At 39.7% G+C, this 26,548-nt stretch overlaps 1 protein-coding gene across 39 annotated transcripts in view; it reads right to left on the bottom strand.

The window, feature by feature from the left end:
• bt (projectin protein bent) overlaps positions 1–21,676 on the bottom strand; it is a 39,150-nt gene extending 17,474 nt beyond the window's left edge. Inside the window, exons 1-47 of one of the 39 annotated variants that reach the window (XM_069060808.1) lie at positions 21,495–21,676; positions 20,864–21,223; positions 20,711–20,732; positions 20,319–20,481; positions 19,695–19,836; positions 18,753–18,888; positions 18,497–18,700; positions 18,134–18,435; positions 17,721–17,944; positions 17,092–17,670; positions 16,861–17,040; positions 16,537–16,803; positions 16,388–16,468; positions 16,280–16,327; positions 16,046–16,192; positions 15,913–15,969; positions 15,805–15,855; positions 15,687–15,743; positions 15,581–15,631; positions 15,457–15,519; positions 15,323–15,358; positions 14,844–15,233; positions 14,684–14,761; positions 14,235–14,318; positions 13,845–13,922; positions 13,435–13,497; positions 12,868–12,945; positions 12,343–12,426; positions 12,018–12,053; positions 11,794–11,931; positions 11,385–11,558; positions 10,890–11,069; positions 10,090–10,137; positions 9,377–9,524; positions 9,090–9,326; positions 8,896–9,032; positions 7,314–7,394; positions 6,811–6,936; positions 5,707–6,757; positions 5,139–5,654; positions 3,626–4,825; positions 2,966–3,574; positions 2,610–2,912; positions 2,278–2,559; positions 1,626–2,228; positions 691–1,578; positions 54–635 (exon numbers count right to left, since the gene is read on the bottom strand). In XM_069060808.1, the coding sequence (XP_068916909.1) occupies positions 54–635; positions 691–1,578; positions 1,626–2,228; positions 2,278–2,559; positions 2,610–2,912; positions 2,966–3,574; positions 3,626–4,825; positions 5,139–5,654; positions 5,707–6,757; positions 6,811–6,936; positions 7,314–7,394; positions 8,896–9,032; positions 9,090–9,326; positions 9,377–9,524; positions 10,090–10,137; positions 10,890–11,069; positions 11,385–11,558; positions 11,794–11,931; positions 12,018–12,053; positions 12,343–12,426; positions 12,868–12,945; positions 13,435–13,497; positions 13,845–13,922; positions 14,235–14,318; positions 14,684–14,761; positions 14,844–15,233; positions 15,323–15,358; positions 15,457–15,519; positions 15,581–15,631; positions 15,687–15,743; positions 15,805–15,855; positions 15,913–15,969; positions 16,046–16,192; positions 16,280–16,327; positions 16,388–16,468; positions 16,537–16,803; positions 16,861–17,040; positions 17,092–17,670; positions 17,721–17,944; positions 18,134–18,435; positions 18,497–18,700; positions 18,753–18,888; positions 19,695–19,836; positions 20,319–20,481; positions 20,711–20,732; positions 20,864–21,176 (11,317 nt within the window). In that variant the 5' untranslated portion in view covers positions 21,177–21,223; positions 21,495–21,676. Of the gene's footprint in view, positions 1–53; positions 636–690; positions 1,579–1,625; positions 2,229–2,277; positions 2,560–2,609; positions 2,913–2,965; positions 3,575–3,625; positions 4,826–5,138; positions 5,655–5,706; positions 6,758–6,810; positions 6,937–7,313; positions 7,395–7,682; positions 7,767–8,638; positions 8,765–8,895; positions 9,033–9,089; positions 9,327–9,376; positions 9,525–10,089; positions 10,138–10,280; positions 10,320–10,735; positions 10,781–10,889; positions 11,070–11,384; positions 11,559–11,793; positions 11,932–12,017; positions 12,054–12,342; positions 12,427–12,867; positions 12,946–13,434; positions 13,498–13,844; positions 13,923–14,234; positions 14,319–14,683; positions 14,762–14,843; positions 15,234–15,322; positions 15,359–15,456; positions 15,520–15,580; positions 15,632–15,686; positions 15,744–15,804; positions 15,856–15,912; positions 15,970–16,045; positions 16,193–16,279; positions 16,328–16,387; positions 16,469–16,536; positions 16,804–16,860; positions 17,041–17,091; positions 17,671–17,720; positions 17,945–18,133; positions 18,436–18,496; positions 18,701–18,752; positions 18,889–19,694; positions 19,837–20,318; positions 20,482–20,710; positions 20,733–20,863; positions 21,224–21,494 lie in introns of those variants that run through there. The other 38 variants (XM_069060807.1, XM_069060812.1, XM_069060810.1 and 35 more) reach the window with 38 other exon arrangements.
• Positions 21,677–26,548: the final 4,872 nt, after the last annotated feature.

Genomic DNA, 26,548 nt, shown 5'->3' with positions numbered 1-26,548 from the left:
TAAAACATCAAGTTAGACAATTCTGGTCGAGGAATTGTTCGCTTTACACTTACCGAATGGATTCTTAGCGACGATCGGCTTCTCGGTTTCTAACGGTTCCGACTCTCCTTCTTTGTTGACCGCTTTTACTCTAAACTTGTATGGTTTGCCTTCTTGGAGACCTGTAACGTTGGCTTCTGGTTCGGTGCTTCTGCCACATGGAAGCCATTGTCCAGTGAGAGGATCAAGTTTTTCGATTTCGTAATGATCTATAGGAGAACCACCATCGTCGTCTGGTTTCTTCCATTTAAGTTTGCATCCGTGTTTGGTAACGTCAGTAACGTCGAGAGGACCTTTTGGTGTTGCAGGTTTGCCAAGAACTGAGATTTCAATGTCGGCGGTGTCTTCACCCACAGAATTCTTCGCGACTATGGTATATTTGCCAGAATGTACACGCTTGGCGCGCAGTACAAAGAATTTAGTATTGTAATCGACATTATCAATCTTCATTTCTTCAGAAGACGTCAGTTCTTTGCCTTCGTAGAACCACGTAACTTGCGGTGGAGGTTCTCCCGCTATATTCACATCCAGACTAATGGACAAGCCAGTTTTGATCGTCAGAGCCTTCAAGTTGGTGCGATCAATCAAGGGTTTCACTATAAAAACAACATTTTAACCATGGTTTCACAACTTAACAACGATCTAACTTACAGAATCTGGGTTTGGCAGTGTGCCAGTTGGTCTGCTCCGAGGGATCCGAAGTTCCAGCTTTGTTGACAGCGCGAACTCGGAACTTGTACTGATTTCCTTCTTCCAGTTTGTTGACAGTTCCGTTGCACTGTGGCCCAACTTCCGCCACTTTGACAAACTGTCCGCTGAATTTATCCATCGCTTCGATGATGTATCCGGTGACTGGTGCGCCACCATCTCTGACCGGTGGTTCCCACTTGAGTTTGACCATGTGTTCGTCGTAGTCCACAATTTCTGGCAAACCTGGTGGTGCGGAGATATCGTAAGGGTTCTTGGCGACGATGGACGTGTCGCTTTCCAAAGGTTCGGATTCGCCTTCTTCATTGACCGCCTTCACGCGGAAATTGTATTTCTTGTTAGGTTCCAAACCTGTGACTTCGTGTTCAGTTTTGTCTGGGTCGATGAAACCTGCTGGGACCCAACGACCGGTGCTTAGATCTTGTTTCTCCACGACATAACCAGTAAGAGGGAGACCACCGTCGTCTTTGGGTTTCTCCCATTTCAGTTTGCATCCTTCTTTGTGGACGCCCGTGATGTCGAGAGGTCCTTCAGGCTTGCCAGGTTTGTCCAAGATGATGACTTCGACTGGAGCCTCGTCAAAGCCCGACTCGTTCTCAGCTCTGATCGTGTACGTGCCGGTGTACTTCCTTTCTGTTTCTGTCAGAGTAAATTTAGTGTTGTAGTCCTCGTTTTCGATTTTGATGTTGCCGGCGCTCTCCAAAGGCTTGTTGGCGAAGCTCCAGGTGATCTTCGGTGGAGGTTCACCCTTGACGTCCACATCGAATTTGACAACTTGTCCAGCTCGTACTTTAACAGTGTGCAGTTTCTCGCGATTGATGAGTGGGCGTACTGGAAAACAGTATTATTCAAGTTATTTTGCCAAATTTTTGACTTACAATGTCTAGCTTTGGCGACGTGTTGTCCTGTACCATCGGAGGGTTCTCCAGGTCCTGCTTTGTTAACAGCACGGACTCGGAATTGATAAGTGTTGCCTTCTTTGAGTCCAGGCACTTGTGCGTCAGTAGCAGGACCGTCTGTGGTGAGAATTTCGTCCCACGAAGTAGAGAATTTTTCTTTTTTCTCGATCACGTATCCTGTAATCGGAGCGCCTCCGTTGCTCTTAGGCGCAGTCCATTTAAGATCGACGCGATCAGCGTCCCAGTCGGTAATTTCTGGAGTGCCTGGTTTGCCTGGAATATCGAAAGGATTCTTTGCAACTATAGACTTATCTGTTTCCAGAGGTTCCGATTCGCCCTCATCGTTGACAGCTCTGACTCTGAAGTCGTATTCGTGTCCTTCTACCAATCCTTTCACGTCCATTTCTGTGTCGTTTGTGCGTCCGACGGGAGCCCAGCGACCTGTTTGTTTGTCTAACTTCTCAACGACGTATCCTGTTATAGGCTTGCCACCGTCATCTTCAGGCTTGCCCCATTTGAGTTTGCAACCGTTTTTCACCACGTCAGTAACATCCAGTGGTCCTTTCGGCTTGGACGGAGATGCTGTGGAGCAGAATTAGCAACCCTAATACTAACCCAAGTGAATACTCACAAAGAACAGTGATTTCAACCTCGGCTTCGTCAGAGCCGTGCTCGTTGACAGCTTTGATCTTATAAATGCCGGTATTTTTACGAATCGAGTTGGAGATCGTGATCTTAGTGTTGTAGTCGATATTGATAATTTCAATGTTGCCCTCGGACTTTACTTCGTTCTTGTTTTGGAACCAAGTGATTGTCGGTGGAGGTTCACCTCTGACGTCCACGTCATACTTGATGATCTTGCCAGCGCGAACACATATCGGTTTCAGATTTGTTCTGTCAATTCTCGGTTTCACTGAAAAATTTGTTGTCCCAGACAATATTCAATTTTTGACAGAAACTTACGAGCTCTATGTTTGATAACTTGCATCTTGGATGCATCTGATGGTTCACCAGGTCCAGCCTTGTTGACGGCAATTATCCTGAACTGATACTCTCCACGTTCTTTCAAGTCTTCGACTCTAGCTTCAGTAGCGTCTCCAGGTACTTCCCCAGCTTTTTCCCAATCAGGCTTGTACTTATCTTTCTTTTGGATGATGTACTTCTCGATAGGAGCACCGCCATCGCTGACTGGTTTCTCCCACTTAAGGTTGACTCCTTGGTTGTCGTAATCAGTAATTTCTGGAGCACCCGGTTTGCCAGGTTCATCTGTTCAACAATATCGTCTAATATTAGGAAAATAAAAAGTACTGCAGTCTTACCAAATGGATTTTTAGCAACGATGCTGCGATCTGAAACTAGAGGTTCAGAATCTCCTTCATTATTGACCGCTGTTACACGGAATTTATATTCTGATCCAGGATTCAGTCCTGTTACGTCGTACTCGAGTTTACCACCAGGACCAATCTTATCACCTGGAACACGACCAACACGTACCCATTTACCGGTCGCCATGTCCATCTTTTCAATTTCATATTCTTTAATCGGACTACCACCGTCATCTTCAGGTTTCTTCCACGAGACTTTGGCTTTCTCGGCCGTAACATCTGTCACTTCCAGTGGACCCTCCGGCGTTCCAGGTTTACCCAAAACTGTAAGTTCCACGGTTTCCGTATCTTTACCATTCACATTCTCGACAATTAAAGTGTATTTTCCTGTATCTCTCCGGGCTGCGTTTACGATAGTAAAGTCGGTGTGGTAGTCTGCATTTTCTATTTTGATTCTTTCGGAATTCGTCAGGGGGATGTTGTCCCTCCACACCCACTTAATCTCCGGTGGGGGCTCACCAATAATGTCAACAGCCCATTTATGAGTGCGACCGGCTTTAATAATGACCGATTTGAATGTTTCACGGTCGATGCGTGGTCTCACTGGAAAGCAAATCAATTTGGTAGAACTCAAAAATTAAAAGAAATACTCACGATTTCTGTGTTTGCAAAGATGATTGTCTGTGGGCTCTGAAGGTACAGAAGGTCCGGCTTTATTGTGGGCGCGCACTCTAAACTGATAAACCATGTTTTCTTTCAGATTTTCTACAACCGCCTCGGGGTTGCTGTCTTCAGTCTTGGCAACTTCAGTCCAGTCGGGTGAAAATTTGTCTTTCATTTCGATGGTGTAATGACTAATAGGACGACCACCGTCGTTGTCAGGTTTGGCCCATTTGAGTTTAGCACTCTTGTTGTCGTAATCAATAATTTCGGGTTTTCCAGGCGCTCCTGGTTCGTCGTAAGGATTTTTGGCGACAATAGCGTCGAAGGTTTCAAGGGGTTCTGATTCGCCTTCCTTGTTCTTGGCTCTGACTCTAAATTTGTACTTCTTTTTAGGTGTGAGTCCTTTGAAGGTGAAGGAGTTGTCGTTTGGACCCACTTCTCCGGCTGGAATCCACCTGCCGGTTTCCATGTCCATCTTCTCGAGAACGTAACCGGTAAGTTCGGTACCACCGCTATCTTCTGGTTTTTGCCAACCCACTTTGACGTGAGTCGCACGAACTTCTTCGATTTTAAGCGGACCCTTTGGAGGTGTAGGTTTGTCCAGAACAATAACTTCAGCTGATCCTTCAACAGTTCCGGAAGTGTTTGTGAGGACGAGTCGATATTTGCCGCTGTCAAGTCTGGTACATCTGCGTACTGTTATTACAGTGTTTCTTTCGTATTTATCTAGAGTTATCCTTTCTTCGACGTCTTGCTTAATCTCTTTAGTATCTAACATCCATTTGACTTCTGGTTCTGGCTCTCCACCATATTTAATATCGTATTTGACAGTTTGTCCCTTTTTGATGATAATAGGATTCAGATCGTTTCCAATAATAAACGGCTTAACAAATCTGCACTTAGCTATGATCGGTTTTGTGGTGTCGCTCGGTTCTCCAGGGCCAGCTTTGTTGATGGCCCTCACTCTGAATTCGTATTGACTGTTTTCTTTTAATCCTGGAACGGTTCCAGAAAGTTGATCTCCAGGCACTTCGATGCCTTTGGACCATTCTTTTCCAAATTTCTCCTTGAATTCAATGACGTAACCAGTAATAGGTGCGCCACCATCATTGTCAGGTTTGTTCCATTTAAGATCAGCGTGATCTTTATCCCAGTCAACAACTTCAACATCTTTAGGTTTGCTTGGTTCATCTGTAACGGAATAACTTGATATTAGCTACCGTAAGATTTAATTGTCCGGGTCCTGAAAAATAATTGATGAATTGTCGAAATTGTCGACGTTTGGACGTTTCAAAAATTATGTGCTGACGTTTCGAAATTAATTAAATTCTTCCTCTTATAAGCCTATTCATAATTTGTGTAAAAACAAAAATCAGTGTGTAAAAATCTGTTTCAGCACTTTATCAACACTGTGAATTAATTAATTAATATAAAATAAGCAAGTAAAACACATGAAAAACCTAGAGAAGCAAAAAATATATTAGAAAAGTTAATTTTATGTTACCCCAAGGATCTTTTGCAAGTACTGGTTTGGCGAATAGTGCAGGTTCGCTGGTGCCAAGCTTGTTCACAGCGCGAATACGGAATCTGTACTCTTTCTTAGGTATGAGTCCTTCGACTTTGTAAGTCGTTTTGTCTTTGGGTGATACTTCACCGACGTTTTCCCAACCAGCCTTCAAACTAATATCTTGTCTCTCCACAACGTAGTGCAGAAGAGGAGAACCACCATCATCTTTACTCCCTTTCCAGGACACTTGACATGACGTTTGAAACACATCAGTCACATTGACATCCAAAGGAGCCGAAGGTACGTCTTGCATTGTCAGATTGACGTCTTTAACATCTTCGCCTTGAGCGTTAGAAAGTTTAATCTGGTACATTCCTGACAACTCTCTTGACGGTTTTTTAATTTTGAAAGTAACTTCTTCTTCGCGTACTATAACTTCAACCTCTTTAAGCGGAAGAACTTTACCGTCTTTCACTAATTTGGCCTCGACCGGTGTTTGTCTAGTTCCAGAAACTGTAAACGGAGGCATTACTTTGTAATAGCAACCCTCTCACGAAGAGATTACCTTTGTACGGTACTTGAAGTGTGATCGGTCTGCTTGCAGGAGCTTCGAATGCACTAGGGAAGTCAATTATTGGCTTACTTTCACCTTTCTTCACACTAAGCTTCATAGAAGATGTCATCTTGCCAGATTCACACATAATTTCACCGTCATCTTCCATTTCTAGGTGATTGAAGATGAGTTGATGTTTACCTCCACCAAGATTTTTGATTTCGATTCTGTCAGAAGGTTCTATAGGTTTTCCGTTGAAAGTCCAAACAGCGGGAGCCGTTTGGTCTTGCAGTTCAATATCTAATACCAATTTTTCGCGTTCAACAGCTTCAGTATCTTTCAATTTCTTGTTGAAGCGATTCAAGTAGTTGACCACCAGTTCGGCTTCAGTTTTATCTGCGTTAGTAACACACGAGAACATTCCAGCATCTGTAACTTTGGCATCTTTGATGACCAATTTGCATTTGCGTCCATCTTTAATGATGTTGACTCTCTTGTCCGGTTTGATTTCTTGTTCGCCTTTGAACCATTTCACGTCACCGCCGGCATCGTCAAGTTCGCAAATAAATGTGATGTTCTCCTTTTCGACGTGTTGTTGATGTTTGAGCACTTTCACGAACTTGTAAGGATATTCGATTATGTTCAAATTTGTGACAGTTTTCTCAGTTTGCTTTTCTAGTTTGCAAGCATACTCTCCGGCGTCGACGAAGTCGGCGTATTTGATGGTCAAGCGACAAACTCCGTTAATATCTTTGGAGATGCCGTATTTATCACCATCTTCGAGTTTGGTAGTTCCTTTGTACCATCCAACAATTGCTAAGCTATTGCTGACTGCACACTCAAGTTGAACTTCGTGTTTTGTGAAACCCTCATATTTCTTCTTGAGCGGTCTTGTGAAGGTGTACGAAGGATCGGGTTCGTCAACGTTGAGGAAGGCAGTACAAGAAACTCCTCCGATTTCGATGCTGTATTTACCGCTATCCTCAACTTTAGGATTCATGATGATCAAATAGTAAATTTCATTTTCGCTCTTGAATTTATACTTAGCGCCTTGGAATAGTTCCTGTGATTGGTCGAATTAGTGAGACAACTTTCGAAGTGATCGATCAAACTTACATCTTTTCTAAATAACCATTTAGGTTTGCAGTTAGGTTTAGAAAAGCCAGCTTCGAATACGACTTTCTTATCTTTTCCTTCTTTGGCGTACTTGTCAACCAGAGGTTTCAAAAACGATTCTTGTTTCTATAAAAAAAGAAATAAATTCGATAAGCATTTGTTGAAAGAATTGTGCAAGGAACACATCGAGAAAAATATTTTACACGTTGAGACTGCTTTCAAAAATTGAAGTCGCCTCTCAAAAAGTGCGCTGTAAAAACAAAAACAAAAATATAAAAAGGAAAAAATGTCGAGAAAAATTTCTCAAAATCTATAATATGTACAGAAAACTAGAATAAAAGATTATCCCACGATGCAAACAACATCCATCTTGGAGTATTAGGTTCAGGCAGAAGGTTAATTTCTAAAGGATGTCTAAGGGATGGTGTGTGGTGTGGAACACAACGTGCAATACATTTAAGAAAAAAAAAACATCAAATAGAGAGACGTTTCTGTCATCCAACCTCCTTTTTCTCAAAGTGATGTAAAATGGGCCAGTCTGGTATTAATTCAGCCAAAGAAGGCCTTCTGGAGGAAACAGGGTTCTATAAAGAAAAACTTTCAGTTTCAGCCTACACCTACAAGTTCGGAGACAATCATTCACTCTCTCATTCGCACAAAAAAAACATGCATAATGCAAATAGAAGAGATTATTGAAGGTGGAAAAAAAAATTAACCAAGCGGCGCACAGATTTTTAGTAAGGTAAGCGACAGTGTAGAGCGGTGTTTTAGTCGTAATTGCTCACATTTCTTTTTAAAATTTTTTCTCAAAGCGTGTGAATTATTTGTTTGGCAGAAAACGAAATAAACTTCAAACTAATTTGAATGCCAACCTTTATTTTTTCACGAACCACTAGTTTCGGCCAATCGTCTACAATTTCTACTAGCGACGGTCGCCGCTGAATTAGAAAAAGTTCCTAAAAAGCAGTATAACCTGAGCCATCAAGCATATCTACAGCACATCAAGTATCCTACTAGTTATTTGAAATAAGAAAGAGAAAGAGTAAGAATAGATATTGAAGATAATAAAATTTAGTAATCTACAGTCGTATGTAATCACGTATTAATCACTACAATAAAATTAATTGTTAGTCAAGGATGACAGAGTAGAGAAAGAAGAGAGGATAGAAATTCTAAACTACTGAGAGTTTTGCAAGCTATAGAGATGCGTCTCCAAGGAAGCAAAGCCTGCCAAATACAATAAGATAGAGAGATAACGATATCACATCTAGAAAAAAGAATTCTTTAGACATGCTAATAGAACCTCTCTTTTCTTGAGCTGAGGCCAATCGGGTATAGATCCTGCCAAAGAAAACCGAAGTGTATTGCAGTTCGAGATTGCGCTCTGTGAAAATGACAGATAGAGAGTTAAAGCTTAGTAAACAGAGGAAGCAGATGGCAAAAATAATGAAGAAGCTCATTTACTCACTCGACTAAACACAAACAACCACAAGGACAAAAACAGGACGATACACAATCAGATAAACTACTCCTCTGGCTGGCCAAAACTGAAAAAAAAAATATAGCCCTAAAAACGATTCATATGGAGACACATCTTTATAACACTTCGTCTGTAAATCAGTTTTGGCTAAAGGTTTTCTTTTCTTGAATCGATGGTGGTGGGGGCGATGTTGGGATTGTTATCTTAAAATCTAGAAACAAAACTGGATCTATTTCGACCACAAAATTTCATAAATCCAGTATTGTAGATAAGAGGATAATCTGAGGTGGGGGTGGTGGTTTGTGGTTGTGGGTACGTCCCGGATGTGTGAGGGAAAACTAGCCCAACCTTTAACCAACTCCAATTGTCACTTCCAATTTTATCAGCAGGAACTTCCGCAATTAATGTCCCATCGAGATAAACAGTAACAATTCCACCTTCTTGAAACCATCCAGTTATTTTTTCACCTTGGGGCTATAAACGTTAAAAATTCAGGACGCGAAATTTGAAAAATTTCTCAATATGCCAAAACCATAAAAATGAGGAGTGTACAAAAATGTCGGATTAAAACTCTCACGTCCAAACAAATCAATATTTAACCTGACCTTTTCGACTTTCTTGAGCGCAGGCAGCGGCTTTTCGGTCTCTTTAAGCTCGCCCCAATCGGGATCCTCCTTATTGTCTCCCCATTTGGCATACTTTCTCTTTTTCAACATGGCACGGAAGTCCATACCGCTCGAATCTGACAAAAACAACACCCTTCAATTATCCTATCAAAAAAAAATAATTACAAGATTACCGGAAACGTATAGCTGCATGTCAGCGGAGTCTTCACCGTGTATGTTAGACACGACAATTCTGTATTGACCTTCATCGTTAGGTTTGACTTTGCGAATGCAAAGGGTGATCGTGTTCGAATCTCCTTCCGTGAGGAATTTGAATCTACCTCCTTCGATAATTTCCGTCATGCCCTTGTAAAATTTGAATGTCGGTGGAGGGTCGCCTTCGACTTGTACAAAGAGGTACGCGATTTGATCTGGAAATTTTTCTTTTAAATGGAAAGTTTCAAAAATGATTTTTATGAACCTTCAACTGCAGAGTAACTCTCTTGTACGTCCACAATACTGGGTGGTCCTGCTGGTCCCATTGGTTTAAGCGCAGTCGACGCCTTGTTAATTAGGTCCTCCATGTCGGCAACACTAGGTCGGCGGACGTCAGAACTTGGTCGGCGGCGCTACATAATATTAATAATAGTCATAATCCACCCTTCGTAAAAGGCGATGTCTTATGTTGTTTTTTTTTGTTTGTTTGTATTTTACAAGTAAAGCTTAGTTTGTAGCGTTAATTTTAGCACAGCATTTATTAAATAGCGAGTATGTACACTAAATTATACATAGAAACGCTCTATATCTTGTTCTACTAGGCCACATTTTATTGAATTATTAAAAAAAAAAACACATCATTAGCCACATTTTGTAAAAAAGTTAGAGACTAAGTATTGTTGTAACTAGAGCAACTTCGCTTTAGCTAGTCTCCATGAAAACAAATGATAAAAAAAATAAAAACAAAATTAGAGAAAACGAAAAAAGGTCTGGATTTTGTTTTAAATACGAATGGTGGGTGTTTTCTTACAAGAAGATTAGACACTTCTCTATTCTAAACAGATAATTATTTACAGTATACGTTTTGAAAATTCCGACACGTAAGGTGATCTATTCTATCTATTCGTTGGATCTAAAATTCGTTAGACACAAACATAAATTTATTCGGACTGATCTAACTACTGTCTTCGCGCTAACCTGTTTTTCGTTCGGGGCTTGCAATTCTCCCGGTCGTTTGCTTTTAGGCTTTAAATAAAAAAAGAAACTAAATAAAATGGAAACAAGCAATATTAAGAATTAAGTGTAAAAATCAGGGTTAAAGTCTGTTTGACACCGTTTTCTTGTGCCAAACCCAAGGTCAGTTTTGTGTTTTCTAACACAAACCTCACCTTAGCATCGAGTACTTCACCGGGACGCAATTTTCCTCCCTGCAGGCATAACGCAACTGTTTAACTATTTTATCGATAACATTGATTGCACATATAATATTTGGGCACATACTCGAAGATCTGCTGCATAATGGTCATCTGCTGGTGAGCTGTACACTGCTTTGCATGTGTGATAGTACAACATGCGCTTGGACATACCAACAACCAAAAATTTCGATCAACTGATAGTATTAACATCCAATAGCAACAAAACCAATTAGTGTGGTGCGGTATTGTCGCCAAGTGTGCCGCCAATTCTGTTCCACCTTTTCCGTTTCTACCCTCTAATACTACACTAGAAGAAAATGTGAAACAGAATCGGCGAGAGATTCAAGCGTACAATCAAATCTGCATTTCCATTTGACTGTAGATTAGATGAGGCAGGCGTACGATGCATTCATTGAAAGAAGGGTTACCTTTTTCTCTTCCACCACCTCTCCGGGTCGAAGTTTCCTATGTTCCTATGAGAAAAAAAATCAACACATTTACAAGGGAACAAACACTACCACACCCTTTGCCGATTCCGGGAGCTAAAAATGGCAAATAAGGAATCAATGCAAGAAAGTATACCTCGTCTGAGATGATGAGACTGGCCCTACGGCCCATAGCCTCCGGGGGAATCAGAGAGCCACGGCGGCTCGAGGGCCCGCTCGGTTCCAACGATTGTTTTCTAGGCTCTGGTGTCTTCTCTTTGACGACAGCGATCTTTGGTGCTTCTGGAGTTTTGATTTGTGGAAGACTCGGTTTGTCCTGCACAAACGATAGGTCTGAAGCGACTGACGATTTATAGACTGACTGCTGAAGCGACGCATTATCAAAAAAAAATGAACGTGAAAGCGAGCCAGGAGCACACTGAAGCTTCTTTTATAAGATGCAGTTATAAATGTTTTTATTTTGCATCAACAGATGAATCAAGTGATTGCCAAGAATATGTAGGGTGTCGTTAATTAGTATCCCTACATTCCTGCTGCTTCATATTTAGCACTACCGACTCATAATTAGAGCTGCTTTTCCATTTATAAGTCCAAGGCGTTTTATATTTGCGAAAGCTTTTTCAAATCTCACCTTAGTGAGCTTCGTCTTTTCTCTACCGGCATAATCTGGGGGTGCATTAGGCTCGTATTTCTCCAAAACGGGCCTCTCATAGTCGGGAATATTTTGCCACGCTTCGATGTCTTCTTTGCTGGCTTTTGAACCTTTCTTCACGACAGTCTTTGCCTTCTCTTTCTCTCCGGTTTTCTAACGAATCAACACACAAACTCAATATCCAGAGCCGATTGTTTATAAATAAACAAAGTTTATGTACAATAGATTCGAAGAAAGTTATGTGTAGATATCAAGGAAAGAGTATAGAAAGCGTATTTTATACAGCGAAGAACATGGAACCGCATGATTTTAGACACATGAGAAAGAAGAAGAGAGTAAGAGAACAGTTTACGAATAGCGACCAACCGTAACTGACTTCCTGTTTTACCTTCAACTCAACTTCTAAACTTGCTTTTTCTGCTTCTTTGGCTTCTTTCGATGTAGGTTTCAACTTTATGTTCAAAAAACTATCTGTTTTGACCTCAGTTTTAGGAGGAATGCGCCTCTTAACTTTCTCATCAGTTTGCTACATAAATTATATATTTTTAACTCCGTTCCCGTTTTTATTTGAATAACGCGAGATATGACTTAACTAAATTATTAAAAACTCACCTTCAACTGGACTTTCTCGTTCGCCTTTGCCTCATTCTGTTTTTGAACAACGGACAAACATGGAACATAAAACAGAATATATTAGAACAAAAAAATATAAAATGACTGAACAACGAACTGGAATAGAATAAGGATGGGGTGGGTTAATATTCAAGTGTGCGAATATTGTGCAAATAAATTTGCGTGCGAGTGTGACTTATGTAAATGTATGATCAAAATCATTTCAGTAGAAAGAGCGAATCGGAGAGTTCTTAAGAATAAGAGAAATATTTTGACCATTGACATGCCAGTCAACATTTTGCTTCATTGTCAATGAATATTTTACCACGATCAATTCAGGAACGTTGATTGTTGGAATAACTCTGACTTCCTTGTCTTCGACAAATTTCATAGGGTCGTATCTAGGGACCTTTAATAATTGATACAGTAAGAACAGAAACAGAAATTAGTTTAAGTATGGTAATGAGTGTAACGTGCAAAGGTAGCTAAGTGCACAGTGCAAATGTAGCTAAGTGCACAGTGCAATGCCGTCTAAATATTTGTCAAAATAATTTTCAAGTACCTAATAAAAAAATCAATATTTCTAGCTAAAATCAAAAATATTTTTAATCTCTAGCTGTTAATTATTTTTTATTTTCATTTAAAATACAACAGCATATAAATTCGTGCAGTTGTGCAAAAATTTTGCAGTGCGGCTAGTAATGTAAATATATGGTCAAAATAATTTTTGAGTGTCGAAATTACATTTGGTTTTATTTTTAATTTCAACCATTTGGCTTCACTAAACCGCAGATAAATATTTTGACCATGGTCTATTGATCAACCAATAATCTACGCCAGTTATCATTACCGAAGGCCTTCGAGAAACTTCCGGAGTTGTAGTCTTCTCATCATCCGCAACGAATTTCATCGGATCATATTTTCGTACCTTGAATAAAGGTGGTAATAAGACAATTGTTTGTGTTCCTACCAAAAGCCAAAAGTGAGAGACGGCAGTTACGTGCAAAAATACCGAGTGGATGATAAAATTGGATTATGTTCTACAATCGATTGTTGTTCAGTCGAGTCTAAAATATTTTCCCGGATTCGTTAAATGTTGAAAAATATTTAGTGGCATGTAAAGGTGCACTTCAGATCAAATACTACACCTTGTAAAATGCAATTTGTTTTAAATATTGTTAATGGTGCATCTTGATTGATTGATTTGTGGTCATGTGAGGTGCGCAGATTTTGTCATCCATTCGATACAAAGTTTGTACGTCAGTGCAAATATTTTTGCAGTGCTGTTGTGGTTTTAATAATGATGATCAAAATAATTTCAGTTGCGTCTGTTTCAGATTTAAATCCACGATAAGAAATTATTTTGACCATTATTTTGGCAGTTACAAGACTACTCCATAATGCCATTTATTATTACCACAGGTTTCGAAGGAGGTCTTTCCTCTTCTTCAACGAATCGCATAGGATCGTATTTAGGAACCTTCAATAAAGGCTTAGGTAAGTGAAAGTTTCGACGCATATTTCGACAAAAAGTGCAATCTGTAGTGCTTTAAGTGCCGCATCTGCAACTCTCTTATTTTATAATTCTTTATCTGAACATGTTTCTGTGTGACATGTTTGATAAAATAAAAAAGTCACAGTCGTAGCGTTCTCAGTCCCTTTTACATTCTTGTGCAAATTTTTGCGGTGCACTTTACAACTGCAAGTGTTGTATTTTATTATGTGCTAGTAAAGCAATCGTTTTTGTTGTTTAGTGTCATGTGCATGTGACCCGAATTCTTGACAGTGCTCTGTTGTGTTTTAGCTATTGACATTGTCAATTATTACCACGGGTGATTGCGGAGATTTAACGGATGGAGTTTCCTCCTCTTCCTCCACAAATTTCATAGGATCGTATTTAGGAACCTTCAATAAAAATTTCTGTAAATTATTCACGTTCACAAATGTGTGGCGCAGTTGTGTACGAATATTGTGGCAAGCAGCGTGTCGTGTCCTAGTGAATTTGTCAAACCTCATAATCGAAAATCATTTTTTCAATTATTGGGTCTAACACCTTGCGTCTGAATTTAAAAACTAAATGTATTTAATAATTTCCTGTTGCCAACAACGATGTTACATTTGTTACACATAGTACAACATCAAGTGCAAATGGTGCAGATTCGCGACGGTGCACAGTAGTGGTGCAAATGACTTGAATTTGTCATTTTGCAGTATTACCCATCGTCTAGGTGGAGTGTCAATACGTGGACTTTCTTGCACTTCTTTGTCTTCGACAAATTTCATTGGGTCATATTTAGGAACCTTCAATAAAGTCACAGGTGAGAAATGATCGATGACAGTTTAACGTGTCACGTGACAAATTGTAGTGCACTTGTGTAGTTTCTCAGGTTTAAGTATAGGTAAATAAATATATTTTGTTCTTGTAATTTATGATGTTTGAAAGTTTCGGCATATTTTCGAATGAAGCTACTACATGTTAGTGTACAGTGTGCAAATGCAAAACTTGCTGTGCAATGTAGTGTTGTTTGGAAAAAATGTATGGTCAAAATAATTTTAGTGGTGAAAGAGAGATAGAAATGAAAGAACGGTGGAGGATCGAATAAAATATTTTGACCATTTAATTGCCAATCAAAATTTTGTTCAAAGTCACCAATCAGGTAATTTACCACGGGTGATTGTGGTGCCTTGACGGATCGTTCTGCAGCGTCCTTGTCTTCGACAAATTTCAAAGGATCATATTTGGGCTAAAGTTAGACACAGAATGGTTAGTTTAAAGACCTTGCGAAGACGTTTAATAATGTGATTAAAGGTAAAGTCAATGTCTACCTTGGCAGGTGGGCGTTCGGCGTCTTCGGGGACAATAATTTCGGGTGTTTTAAGCACGGGTTTTTTATCAATAGGTTTTTTGGGTTTTTCTGGTTCGGAGACTTTTGGTTCTGGTTTTTTAGCGTCCGTTACCTTTTTCTCGAGATCTGCTCTTGTTTTGAGTTCAGGTCTCTTTTCGGGCTCCGGTTTTGGCGGTTCTGGTTTTTTAAGGTCGGGTTTAGTTTGAGGTTCCGGCTTTTTAAGGTCGGGTTTCTTTTCAGGTTCGGTTTTTGGTGGTTCTGTTTTTGTTTTGGTGTCGACTTTCTTTTCAGGTTCTTTCGCGGGTGCCAGTTTGGATTCTGTTTTTTTAGTGTCAAAGGATTTTTCTTCGAGATCGTTTGTTGGTGTCAACTGTTCGTATAAAGAATTTCATTAATCACAGGTACACTTTACATAACAGAGGATTGATTTTTTTTTATTTATTTAGGTAATGAACTTACCGCTTCAGCTGTCGATTCCAATTTCTTGGTCTGGACCTAACAACACATAATATTAAAATCAGGAAAAGAACGAGAGAAGAAAGCGAAGCTGCGAAACTACGATAGCAAAAAGCCGTAATATAATAGCCATATACCTTTTTCTTTTTATCCTCTGCAAAAGAAGACTTTCTAGTTTCTGTTTTAGTTTCTTCTTCGCTCTGAGAAAGAAAAACAACCAGAAATTTACTAAGAAGACAGTTCGAACATTTATCAATCTACCTGTGTTACGGAAGATCTACGGCTAGAGACCTTCTCACCATCTTGCACAATCTACAAATTTCGACATAAATAACAAAGAACACGACACGATCGAAATGTAAAATACCTGTTGCCTAGTTTCAACAATTGAACTCCTACGAGATTCAGTTTTGGTTTCTTCAATCTAGACAGACACCGACACATATTAAACACGTAGGTACAACAATATTTTCCAAAAACATTACCTTTTGGACTGATGCTTTCCTTTCAGTCTTTTTGGCTGCCAACTTAGATTCCTAAATAATGGGACATCACATGAAACAACCGAAACAATTTTAAATCTGTACACTTACCTCAATTTTTTCGCTGACGGCATTTTTACCAACGTCATTAACTTTCTTAGCTTCATCCTAGTTAAAATCACAACAATAGTTAAAACAATGAAAGGAAACAATCAAAATATGTATAAAATTGATAAAGTGTTACCTTCTCTACCTTTTTAGCCTCCTCCTTTTTCTCGACTTTTTTCTCTTCTTTCTTTTCGGCTTTCTTTTCTTCTTTCTTTTCAACTTTCTTCTCTTCTTTCTTTTCAACCTTCTTTTCCTCCTTCTTTTCTTCTTTCTCTTCCTCTTTCTACAAAAAAAAAACATGTTAGAATCGCATAATATTTATTCACGGAAAAAAATTGTAGTGTGCTGTGGTTTTGAAAGTGTCGTTTACCTTTGGTTTTATTTCATCTTTCTGTGTTATTTGTTTAGTGTGAGTCTCCTGTTGAAAATTCGAAAAAGTAAAAATTTGTCAAAAATTGTATTTAAGTGTCGTGTGTACCTCAACTTCTTCATCTTCTTCTTCCTCTTCAATTTCTTCCCCGCTACTGCTTTCCACAACTTCTTCTTCTTCTTTACGTTTCTTTATAATTGTAATGATTAGTGTTGGTGTAGAGAGTGTTTGTTTGGTTTCGCAGAAGTGACGCTTACCTTTTCCTCAACCTTCTTCTCTGTGACGGTTAAGACGGCTGAAGCTTCATCTTCTCCGAATTCATTCTTAGCCACGATTTTGTACGTGGCAGAGTGTGAAACTTTGCATTTTGAAATACTGAGATGAGCAGTGGAGCCGTCGAACGTGATCTTCACATCAGAAGATTCCCGAATCACTGTTGTGTTTTTGTACCAAGTGATGGTGACGGTTTTGTCCGTAACTTTCAACGAAGAAATAAAATCAGCAGATTTTCCTTCTTCAACATTCTAGAAAACGAGAGTGTCGATAATAAAAAATATTTCGCTTGATCAAGCAATACTTACCACATTCGTGAGCTTGGTAAGTTTGGGTTTTTCTCCTTTCGGTTTTTCCTCGGGAGGTAATTCCGTTACCTCGACCGTTTGTGAAGTGGCTTCGCCCTTTTCATTCTTTGCTACTAATTTATACAAACCTTTATCTGTTTTGTTGACTTCAGAAATTTCCAATTTGATCGCGAATTCACCCTGTAACGTTCAGTTTTAACGAAAATGTTTCGTAACACCGTATCAACTCACGTCTTTGACTTGTTCTACCAGAACCTTGTGCCTTGAATCTTCTCTGACTGCACTGGTTTCCTTGAACCAAGTACAGTCAGGTGTAAACTTACTGAGTACCTTACATTCGACCACGACAGTTCTCTTTTTAATGATTTTAATGACTTTCGGTTTCTCTTTTATGACCGGGATAATTTCGATATTGAGAGTTAAGTTGGCATTAAGTTCACCTAGAGTATTTTTGATGTTACATTTGTAGAGACCGGAATCTTCGGTTCCGGGATCTTTCAGTTCAAGTTTAATGTAATAAACATCTTCCTCAACTTTTTCGAAGCTAATTTTAATTTTGGAAGACTCTGTTACTTGTTTACCTTCACGGTACCACACGATAGTCGGTTTTGGATTGGCACGAACTTTGCATTCCATTATGACAAGTTTTCCACCTTGGTGTGATGTTATTCTCGGTTTCTCGACGAATGTCGGGCCGTCTCCTTCCGGTTCGGGTTCGGCCTCGATGTTCAGATTGAGATTCGCGTTGCTCTCTCCGAATTCGTTCTTGACGTGGCATCTGTAAGTACCGCCGTCGGGTCCGGAGGGATCCTTTAACGAATCGATTAGTCATTTTGGAAGGGAGTTTGTTTAGAGTGTACCTTGATTTCGAGGGAGAGTTCGTAAATGTCTTCTTCTACGTCAAGAACTTTAATTTTGATCTTAGATGATTCTTTAACGACGGTGGTTCCACGGAACCATGTCACGTCAGGTTTAGGTTTGGCTTTACATTTACATTTCATGGTTATAAGTGTTCCGCTTTCATTTGGAATAATTTTGGGTTTTTCGATGAAGGAAGGTGCAAAACCAGCGGCATTGTCTCCACCTGGAAACATAAGAAGTTACGAGGTGCTAGAGACAGGCTTTCGGTTTAAGGCCATGCTCATGCAAAAGTTATTGTATTGGTCGTATTGATCTGGTATTGGCTGAAACAGATTTGAGGAGGATGAATAACATCGAAACGTCGACAATTCACAGACATAGAGGGAAGACTCTGCTTGCCTACGCGGCATACCTTGGAAGTTTAGCGCTATGTTTGCATTGCTTTCACCGTAAACATTGAAAGCGTTACATCTATAGTTCCCCCCGTCTTCGCGTGTCGGGTTTGATATTTCTAAAGTAAGCAGATATGTGTCTTTGCCCGTAGTTTTCCGAAGCATGCGTACTCTCGAACTATCTGCAATGCTTTTGTCGCCTTGATACCATGTAATATCTGGATCGGGGTTGGCCTCTAGGAGACACTCCATGACCAGGACGTCGCCATCTTGTCTTATGGTCGGCTTCTTGGGGAAACGGGGCGGTTTTCCGTCTGGAATTCTGCGAAATGAACCGTTTTTATGGTACCAAGACGAGCAGAGATGGGGATGGTGCCTCTTACTTGGGCTTGGCTGCCCCCTCAAAATTGAGGTTGATGGTGGCAACTCCCTGGCCGTATATGTTTTTCGCGATGGCACGGTACTCCCCTTTGTCCGTGTTTTTAACGTTGACGATCTCTAGTCGCGCTATAAAATAAAGTTTTTGGTCCTCTACCATGGAAATTAGGTACCGGGTGTTCGCTTCGATCTCTTCTCTGCCGTGGAACCTACATGATTGATTCTTTTACATTTTGCTTTACCGATCGGCGTCATACGTACCACTGGAGTACAGGTTTGGGGTCGCCGACGCATCTGCATTCGAAGGTGATCTTGGTACCGTCGTCACTCTGTCGGATGACAGGTCGCTCTGTGAACGTCGGTTTGATGCCATTGTCTGGCACGGGAGCCTCATCGCCTAGTGCATAAACTCTTCTAAACTGGCTATCATGACACAAGGACAGCCAGCAACACTCGCGCAACTTACAATGATCACCGAAAAAGCTCAGCTTTTAATAGTTACGTCTAACAGTGTTAAAATGAGACAGTGTGGTACGACTCTGAAATACAAGTGTCACATTTGCAAGAACATGGCCTTTGATACGATCAAAAATGGTTAAAATTAACAGTGTCGAAGAAGAACCTCACAGGGGGGGCTAAAATCTAAAATAAAATCATCCTGCCACCGGCGTACTATCCAGCAGACAAGTGGCTTGGGGGGAAAGAGCTAGCCTGATTTCTATTCTAAGCTTTTTAGGTAATAAATCACACAAAAATTCCTCGTCAATTGCAATGTACACTGATTAGAATTGGATATGTTAAGAAACTGCAAATTAAAAGCTGAGCTGAGATTAAGCTTCGGTTAGTCCATTGTACTGTGCACGAGTGCTGACTTACTTGGCCCCAATACTGGCTTCTTAACAATGGGAGTATTTACAATGAGTATTAATAAACAGTGGTAGTGTATGTGACGGTGTTTACACGTGATATGTGTAAGAAAGAGTCGCTGTAAAGACTTGACGTGTAACTTGTACCTAATCTTCTTGGCCAGCTAAGTTTATTTAAAAAAATTGCAAAGAAGCTGTAAAAGAGGACGCTGCGCGATCAACAAGCTCAGTCGAAAGCTCTCGGTTAAATCAATCTTCTAGATTTCTAAGAACGCCCATATCAATAAGCTTTTTTGCAACAACAACGAGACAAGCAACAAAAATCAACAGAACTTACTATCAAAGTTGAGACTGATCGTCGCGTTGCTCTCGCCCAACTCATTCTTTGCAGTCACCTTGTATTTGCCAGCATCCTCAACAGTGACATTTTTTATTTCAAGGGTTGCAAAGTACGAGTGTCCATCTTTGTCTATCCTCAACTGAAACGCAACCAATCGATCTTACTAATCACCGCGATATTTTTGTTTACGTTAGTCACACATCTCTATTTTTCTCTTTTTATTTGTTTATTTTCGTCCAACAATCGAAATGTCTTGTTAGTATACAGTAGGTACGACAAAATAGAAGCGATAGTGTTGCGGTTTGTTACACAAGAGGAACATCCCAAAGTGGATTTTTTTCCAAAATACGTTTTGTCCCTCGGGAGAAGCAGATGCGACGTTGTGTCACGACCACTGCCCAAAAAATTTTCTAGTGGTAGTCTACAACAACATTCGAACAGTTCCTGTGAATCGTTGCAAAGAGAAAAACAGCAGGTGTCACATATAGATACGGTGCATTCAAAAATAGAGCGCACATGTTGCCAAGATGTAAGCGTATAAATTGTCTATGAAAATAGTTATTTGAACGTAAAAATGCATGGGAACCGTGTCAGGGTTTGCGGAGTAGGGTAAGAATGTACCTTGTGACGTGGCGTTTCATGTACAGGGTTGGCGTTATGGAACCAGCTGACGGTGGGGCGTGGATCCGCTTGGATTCGACATTCGAAAAGAAGCCTTTTACCATCTTCCTCTTGTCGAATGCTCGGTTTCTTCGCGAACGTCGGTGCAAGTCCGTCGATTTGTCTGCGCAAATTCGTCAAGTTTTTATTTAAAATTGCGGAGTTAAATTTAACTATCGAAAATGTTGTGGTAAGTTAAAATCGAAACATGACCCGTGACGTAAACGTTACGTGTCCAAGAGAGGTGAGTAATTGTGGAGGCCAAATTTTGGCAAAAGTTCGTTATTTCACGCGTAGGCAGAATCGTCTTTCTGCATGACCAAACCGATCCGACTCTACTCGGGGATACTTACTTTTCTTTCGGTTCGTCCATAGCTGAAAAGAACAAATCAATTAGGTATCATTTTGATGGGGACAGGTGCGGCAAATTTGTCGACCAAGCAATAGCTTCATTTTTGAGCCGACGCTATTATTTGGTCGCTTCGATCTCTCCAAAAGTCACTTACGACTGAAGTTGAGATTGATGGAAGCCGCAACTTCGCCCATTTTGTTCTTCGCTTTGACCTTGTAAAGGCCGGCGTCCGTTTCGATGACATCGTCAAGCTCAAGAACCACAAGAAACTTGTTGGCACCTATCGACTGTACTTTGATATTGGTCCGGCTATCTTCCGACAGGAGCGTGTCACTCCGGAACCATTGGATGTCAGGTTTTGGGTTTGACAATAACTGGCATTCGAAAATCAGCTTATTTCCGTCATCTTCTTGTCTTAATTGCGGTTTTTGGGTGAAGCTGGGAGCGAAATCTTCCGCCACTCCCATGCTTTATGTATTTTTATTATCCCGAAAACGAGGACATTAACCCGGCCCTAGAACCCGAAGCAATGGTATTAGCTGCTTGGTCTGACCAGATTTGATCTAAATAATAATAATAGTAGTTGCGACGTTTGCCAATAGCGTTGGACTAAATACTACAAACTAACGAATCTAGGTGGACCCTGGTTCTAGCCCAGAAATGGTCACTCCGCAGATAATTGAGATCAAACCGAGCGCGTATTCCCTTGGAGCGTATCCTGGAGCACAAACACTGATCGCAATACACTCGCGCTCACAGGACGTGGCCGGAACCACTCAACTTACTTCTTGAAAGGGGTGCAGAAGCCGATCAACAGCTCAGCACTTCACTCCACCACCACAGTTCGCGTTGTCGCGTGTATACTTGGGTCGTCCCGTCGCACAAACGCGTCGTCGATCGTTCGTCTATCTTAGAGGTTGCTTCGTGGCCTCCAAAGCACTGACTAAAGGAGCGTAATGTGTACCCCGAATCTAAACCAGAGCATGACGATGCCCCCGCCAAGCGCCGTATCAGCCCCCACTCTAAATCCTAGCGTCGAGACGCTTTCCTTCAACCTCGACAGCCTCCAGATCGCTTTGGTCTCAGATTTTCAGCCACCTCCACCTCCAATGACTAATCGAAACCGCCATCGATCACCTCAAACAGGAATTCCTCCCGATTCCAACCACTTAGCCTTCCGGATTAAAAATAATAATGATCGAAAAGGTGTGCTGTTCTCGCGATTGCTATACTTAGTCAACAAAAATGCATGACTCGGCCTTTGCAAATCCAGCTGGCCATCCAAACATTCTTACGGCTCTAGTCATTGTTGATTCATACAAATCTGAACAGCCGTTTGGGCTCAAGTCCAGTGTTCAGTGCTGGTCTGAAGAAGGACCCGTTCGGCTACCTTTTTCTTTTCTCGCACCTTCTCCAGGACACGCTCCAACTGTCCAAGTACCAGTACCTACCATTCGGTACTGGTCCAAGTTGAAAAAGGGGCAGGATCGATTGGGGTAGGAACGTTTTGTTGTGACAATACGAGAAGATAGCGCCGATAGCGGCGTTGCCGTTGAAAAAGAGCCGAAATGATACGGGATTCTCGTTATAAGAAAACATGTACACAATTCTCTCGAAATAACCGTGGGCTCAAGTATTTTTAGAAGAGAGCAAAGAAAAAGAGATGTAATCTTATACATAGGCGAGAGTCATGCCAAGCCATATAGGGCGGCACGGCTCGAGTATGAACGACAGTAGACGACCCAAGCTTCAACCTGTTCATCCGAGTTGTGAGTACCGCCCCACGACGCTGCGTCGTCTCTACTGATACACCGACGGCGGCTCTCATGGCGACGGTGGCGCCCCACACTCCCTCCGGCTAATTGACCACAATCAACACTGTTTACATTAATAGTATGTTAACGGCTTAGAAACCTACATTTACCCAGAACTAATGCGCTTGCAAAAATACACCTTTCACCAACATTACGCCGAGTATTGCCTTTAAGACTCAACGTGTATATTAGCGGCTCCTTTTTTCTTTTTCCAGAAACATCGCTTCATAAGCAAACATAAATTCGAATTCAACGGACTTGTTTGTAAATATCCTCCAACAACCACCGAACTTTTTCATACTGCGAGGTTTATTTTTACGCATTTTTTCGACAGATCACCTCCAAACTGTTCACGAAAATACAACAGATGAATTGAAATGTATTCTTAGAAATTTATTAATGAAACTGTAATATTACTATTCATTTTTTCATCATCTCGAGTGTCAACTCTATCTAACGAATTATTAGACACTCCCAGTCTTTTAACGTTTTGTAAACATCAAAGAGATCACTTTAAAGTGTTCCACCTTCGCAATTCCAAAACCTGTACGTTAAAGTTTGCACGTTTAAGACGAATTATTTAAAAATTGGACTCGAAACACTCACTGGATCCGACTGAGAGCAGTAAAAAAAATTTCACCCTTCTAGAATTCGAATATTTTTCAAAAAATCTTGTAGACATCAGATTTTACTATTATTTTTAAATCTGATGTTTAAATGAAGTGTCACTTTTATCAAGATGGTCTCGGATTAGGATCCAGTTTCTAATTCTAAGGGTGATGCAGTTGTTGAAGAGAACGTTGTGAAATTGAATACTTAAAAGTTATGATTTATGGCATTGGCAAAATCAGGGGCTTTCAGCAGTTTAAAAAAGCTCTAGACGTTTTGGGGACTGCGAGTGCCAGTTCAAAAAGTGCGATTCAGCTGAAATTAATCTTGTAATTTTGCATATTGTATAAATGCGATTCTTAGGTAACTAAATTAATTGTCTTCACCTGTTTGACGATTGGAGCTTGAGATATAAAAACTCAAAGTGCCAATTTTTGTCGGTTATTATTGGTGTCATATTTTTGGATGGCTTGGTGGATCTGTCGAAAGGGTCGTTTGTTGGATATGAGACCTAAATAAAACGAGAACGATCGAATAAATGGTCGAAGAAGCGTGATTGTCGTTGGGTAAAGTCTGAATTAGATTGAGCTGACATTTTAAAACTTCAGACCAGGTTTGTTTATGTTGTACCGTTTTATCTGTTTAGTCTTGAAGGTGTACGGAAAAATTCAAGATTGATTGTTAAATTGACTGTAATTTATTAGAATTACGGATACGGTGGGTTTTTAAGCGAGACTATAAATTTCGAGCAGCAAATGTTGCGAAGGTTTCGGAGTTCGCCGCAATAAAAAATGAAAATGAAACTGTTGTTTAAGAAAAGTTTTTGTGGGGATCGATTAGTCACCAGGGAGAGAACAATCGGTTGCAAAAATTTTGGAAAGAGCTGCGAGAATGTAAAAATATTTGTATCCGTCAGGACGCATATTATTGTTGGAAGGATTTCGTAAATTATTGGTATCAGGAAAAAATTTGTTAGTAAAAGACGAAAAAACAGTTTTATGAATATTTATTTTCTTATTCTAAATTTATATTAAGTTTTGAGTAAAAACATACATTCTGTTTGTTAGAGCCGTTCATCAGAGAGCTCAAATATTTTTCTAACCTGCCCAAATGAACCAGTCCCTGTAGGTGTTGTGTTTATTTATTTATAAAACTATTTATAACGGTATAGAGTAGCAAATTTAATGAGCCAAATGTTTTTCTTTAGTATCATTACCACTGTCATTACTTGTTTAAAAATAATCTATACATCATGTTTTTGTGTCTCCTTACAAATCATTATTACATTCGTCTATTTTTTTTATCGCCTTCTAACTTTAAAACTATTCGCTTGCCAAAATTCGTTTATATTTTTAATTTTTTATATCTTGAATCGTCCGTTCCAACTTACACAAAAATATTCAAATTGAGGATGAGGATGCGGATATCGAGGGAAGTTCTTTTTGGGTTTTTTCGATAAAATCGAGGCGAGTTGCGTCGCGAGATTTTTCAATGGGTCTCACGTTAATAATCGTGACGCATATCGCTCGGTGCTGCAAAAAGAACGGATAATAAATGGACCGATCTGCAATGACGTGATGTGGTGGGTGATGAGATGCAGCGGTGTGCGCAGCTGACACTGGCGGTCGCTCATATTTTGCTTGGATGGGACAAAGTGGCGGAGGAGCGCTGATATCCTCGATCCGAGGAGGAGAGCGTCAGTTTAAGAGGGCGTGTGTTAGATATTTCAGTAGGACGATGTGTTCCTCAAATTAGCACACGAGCTATATTTAACCTGGCCACTATGTTAGAAGTTTGCAAAAGACTTTGGCAACATTGCTTTCGTAAATAATATTTTCCCGACTTAATCATATCGCTTTTTTTTCAGCGCTTCCATCGAGATTAAAATAGTACTTTATTAAATATTTTTGTATTTTTCAATGGCGTAATGAAACGTCTATATAGTCGCATTTAAATATAACGCCAGCTTCCCGAAAGCATTTTTCATTTTGTCGAAACGCCAAACAACCAAATTAGAGTGGAATGCCATCAATGCGAATCTTCGGCCGATAAATTTAACTGGGATGTAAAATAATCTGGGTAATACGTTTATCGGTAAACTCGTTTTGATCCGAAAGACGCTGTTGCAACACGAAGTTTAGCGTTATTTCACTGACCAATTTATTTTCCCAAAATAAATGTAGGCCACAAGTGCACGAGTAATTATAGACGTTTTTCCAGTTCAATTGTTGGTAACAAAATACTCGATTTCACATTAGTCGTCGAAAGTAGATCAGATATATTTGTTATTTTTATTTTCCGAGTTATTAATAAAACGTGTTGAAATAAAAACGGTGTCCAGTTTAAACCTTTGCTAGATCTTTCTCCGTTGTTTTGCAATATTTCACCAACGCTCACCCGAAGAAATTTTATTTTTCGCGCAACTGTTTTTCACATTCCATATTCCTTTCAAGCGGATCGGGATATTTTCGCACAATTTCTTATAAACACTTGCGAAAGCAACTGGGTCCGTATTAATCTTAAACAATCACACGAAAATATTTAAGCTGTTTTTGCTTTTAAGCGCGCCTCGTGATATATTGGAACATCGACAACACCTGTCTCATAAAATGGAAATATTTTAAGCCCTATCTCAACCAAATATACTTCAAATAATAATAAAATAATATATCTACAAATATCAATATGTCTTGACGGCTAAAATCGTGTCTGAGCTTAATTCGACGGATATCTTATTACATTAATAAAACACACCACCTTACATTATTCATTAAAAAAAAACTTTATCAAGCAATGACAAAGCTGTAGACACATTTACCTTGAGAAATTCTTTTAACGCGGACGTAAAGTTTCGCAACAATATTTATATCTAAAATTATTATTGTTATTAGTTAGCGCACTAAGTCTACCATTTCACATTTTGGCAAGCGCGAATAATACTGAAATCTCTTAAAAATGAAAATCCTGAATAAAATAATGTTATAAAACATTTAAAAAGATTGCAGGCCAAGAGCGTTAATTTTTGGGATGACATTTTTCGGAGATAAGAGTGGTTGCTATTTTGCCAACATTACTAACAAGAATTACACTCGTCTATTTAAATAAAATGTTTTTCCCGATTTGTTATTACAAATTCTGACCTCATTGGAAATGAAAATAGTCTGTGAACCCTAGGTGCTTAAATACACGCATTAAATTGTAAGCACATTAGAAAGAAATATAAACTGAAGATATTTTTAAATAAAAATGTAGGTATTAATCGTACGTAAAAAAATAAAGTTTTATCTAATGATAAAGATGTTGTTGCACCAAAATATTTACTGGATAACAGAAAGTACGTCAGATTTTATTGTTATTGTTTTAAAATGAAAAATATAATAACATTAAGAAAAGAATAAAATAAACGATAGTACATG

Source organism: Tenebrio molitor, chromosome X, assembly GCF_963966145.1.
Source record: "Tenebrio molitor chromosome X, icTenMoli1.1, whole genome shotgun sequence".
Taxonomy (NCBI): Eukaryota; Metazoa; Arthropoda; class Insecta; order Coleoptera; family Tenebrionidae; genus Tenebrio; species Tenebrio molitor.
Note: the sequence above shows the minus strand (reverse complement) of the source record. Positions and strands in the feature narration are given on the sequence as shown.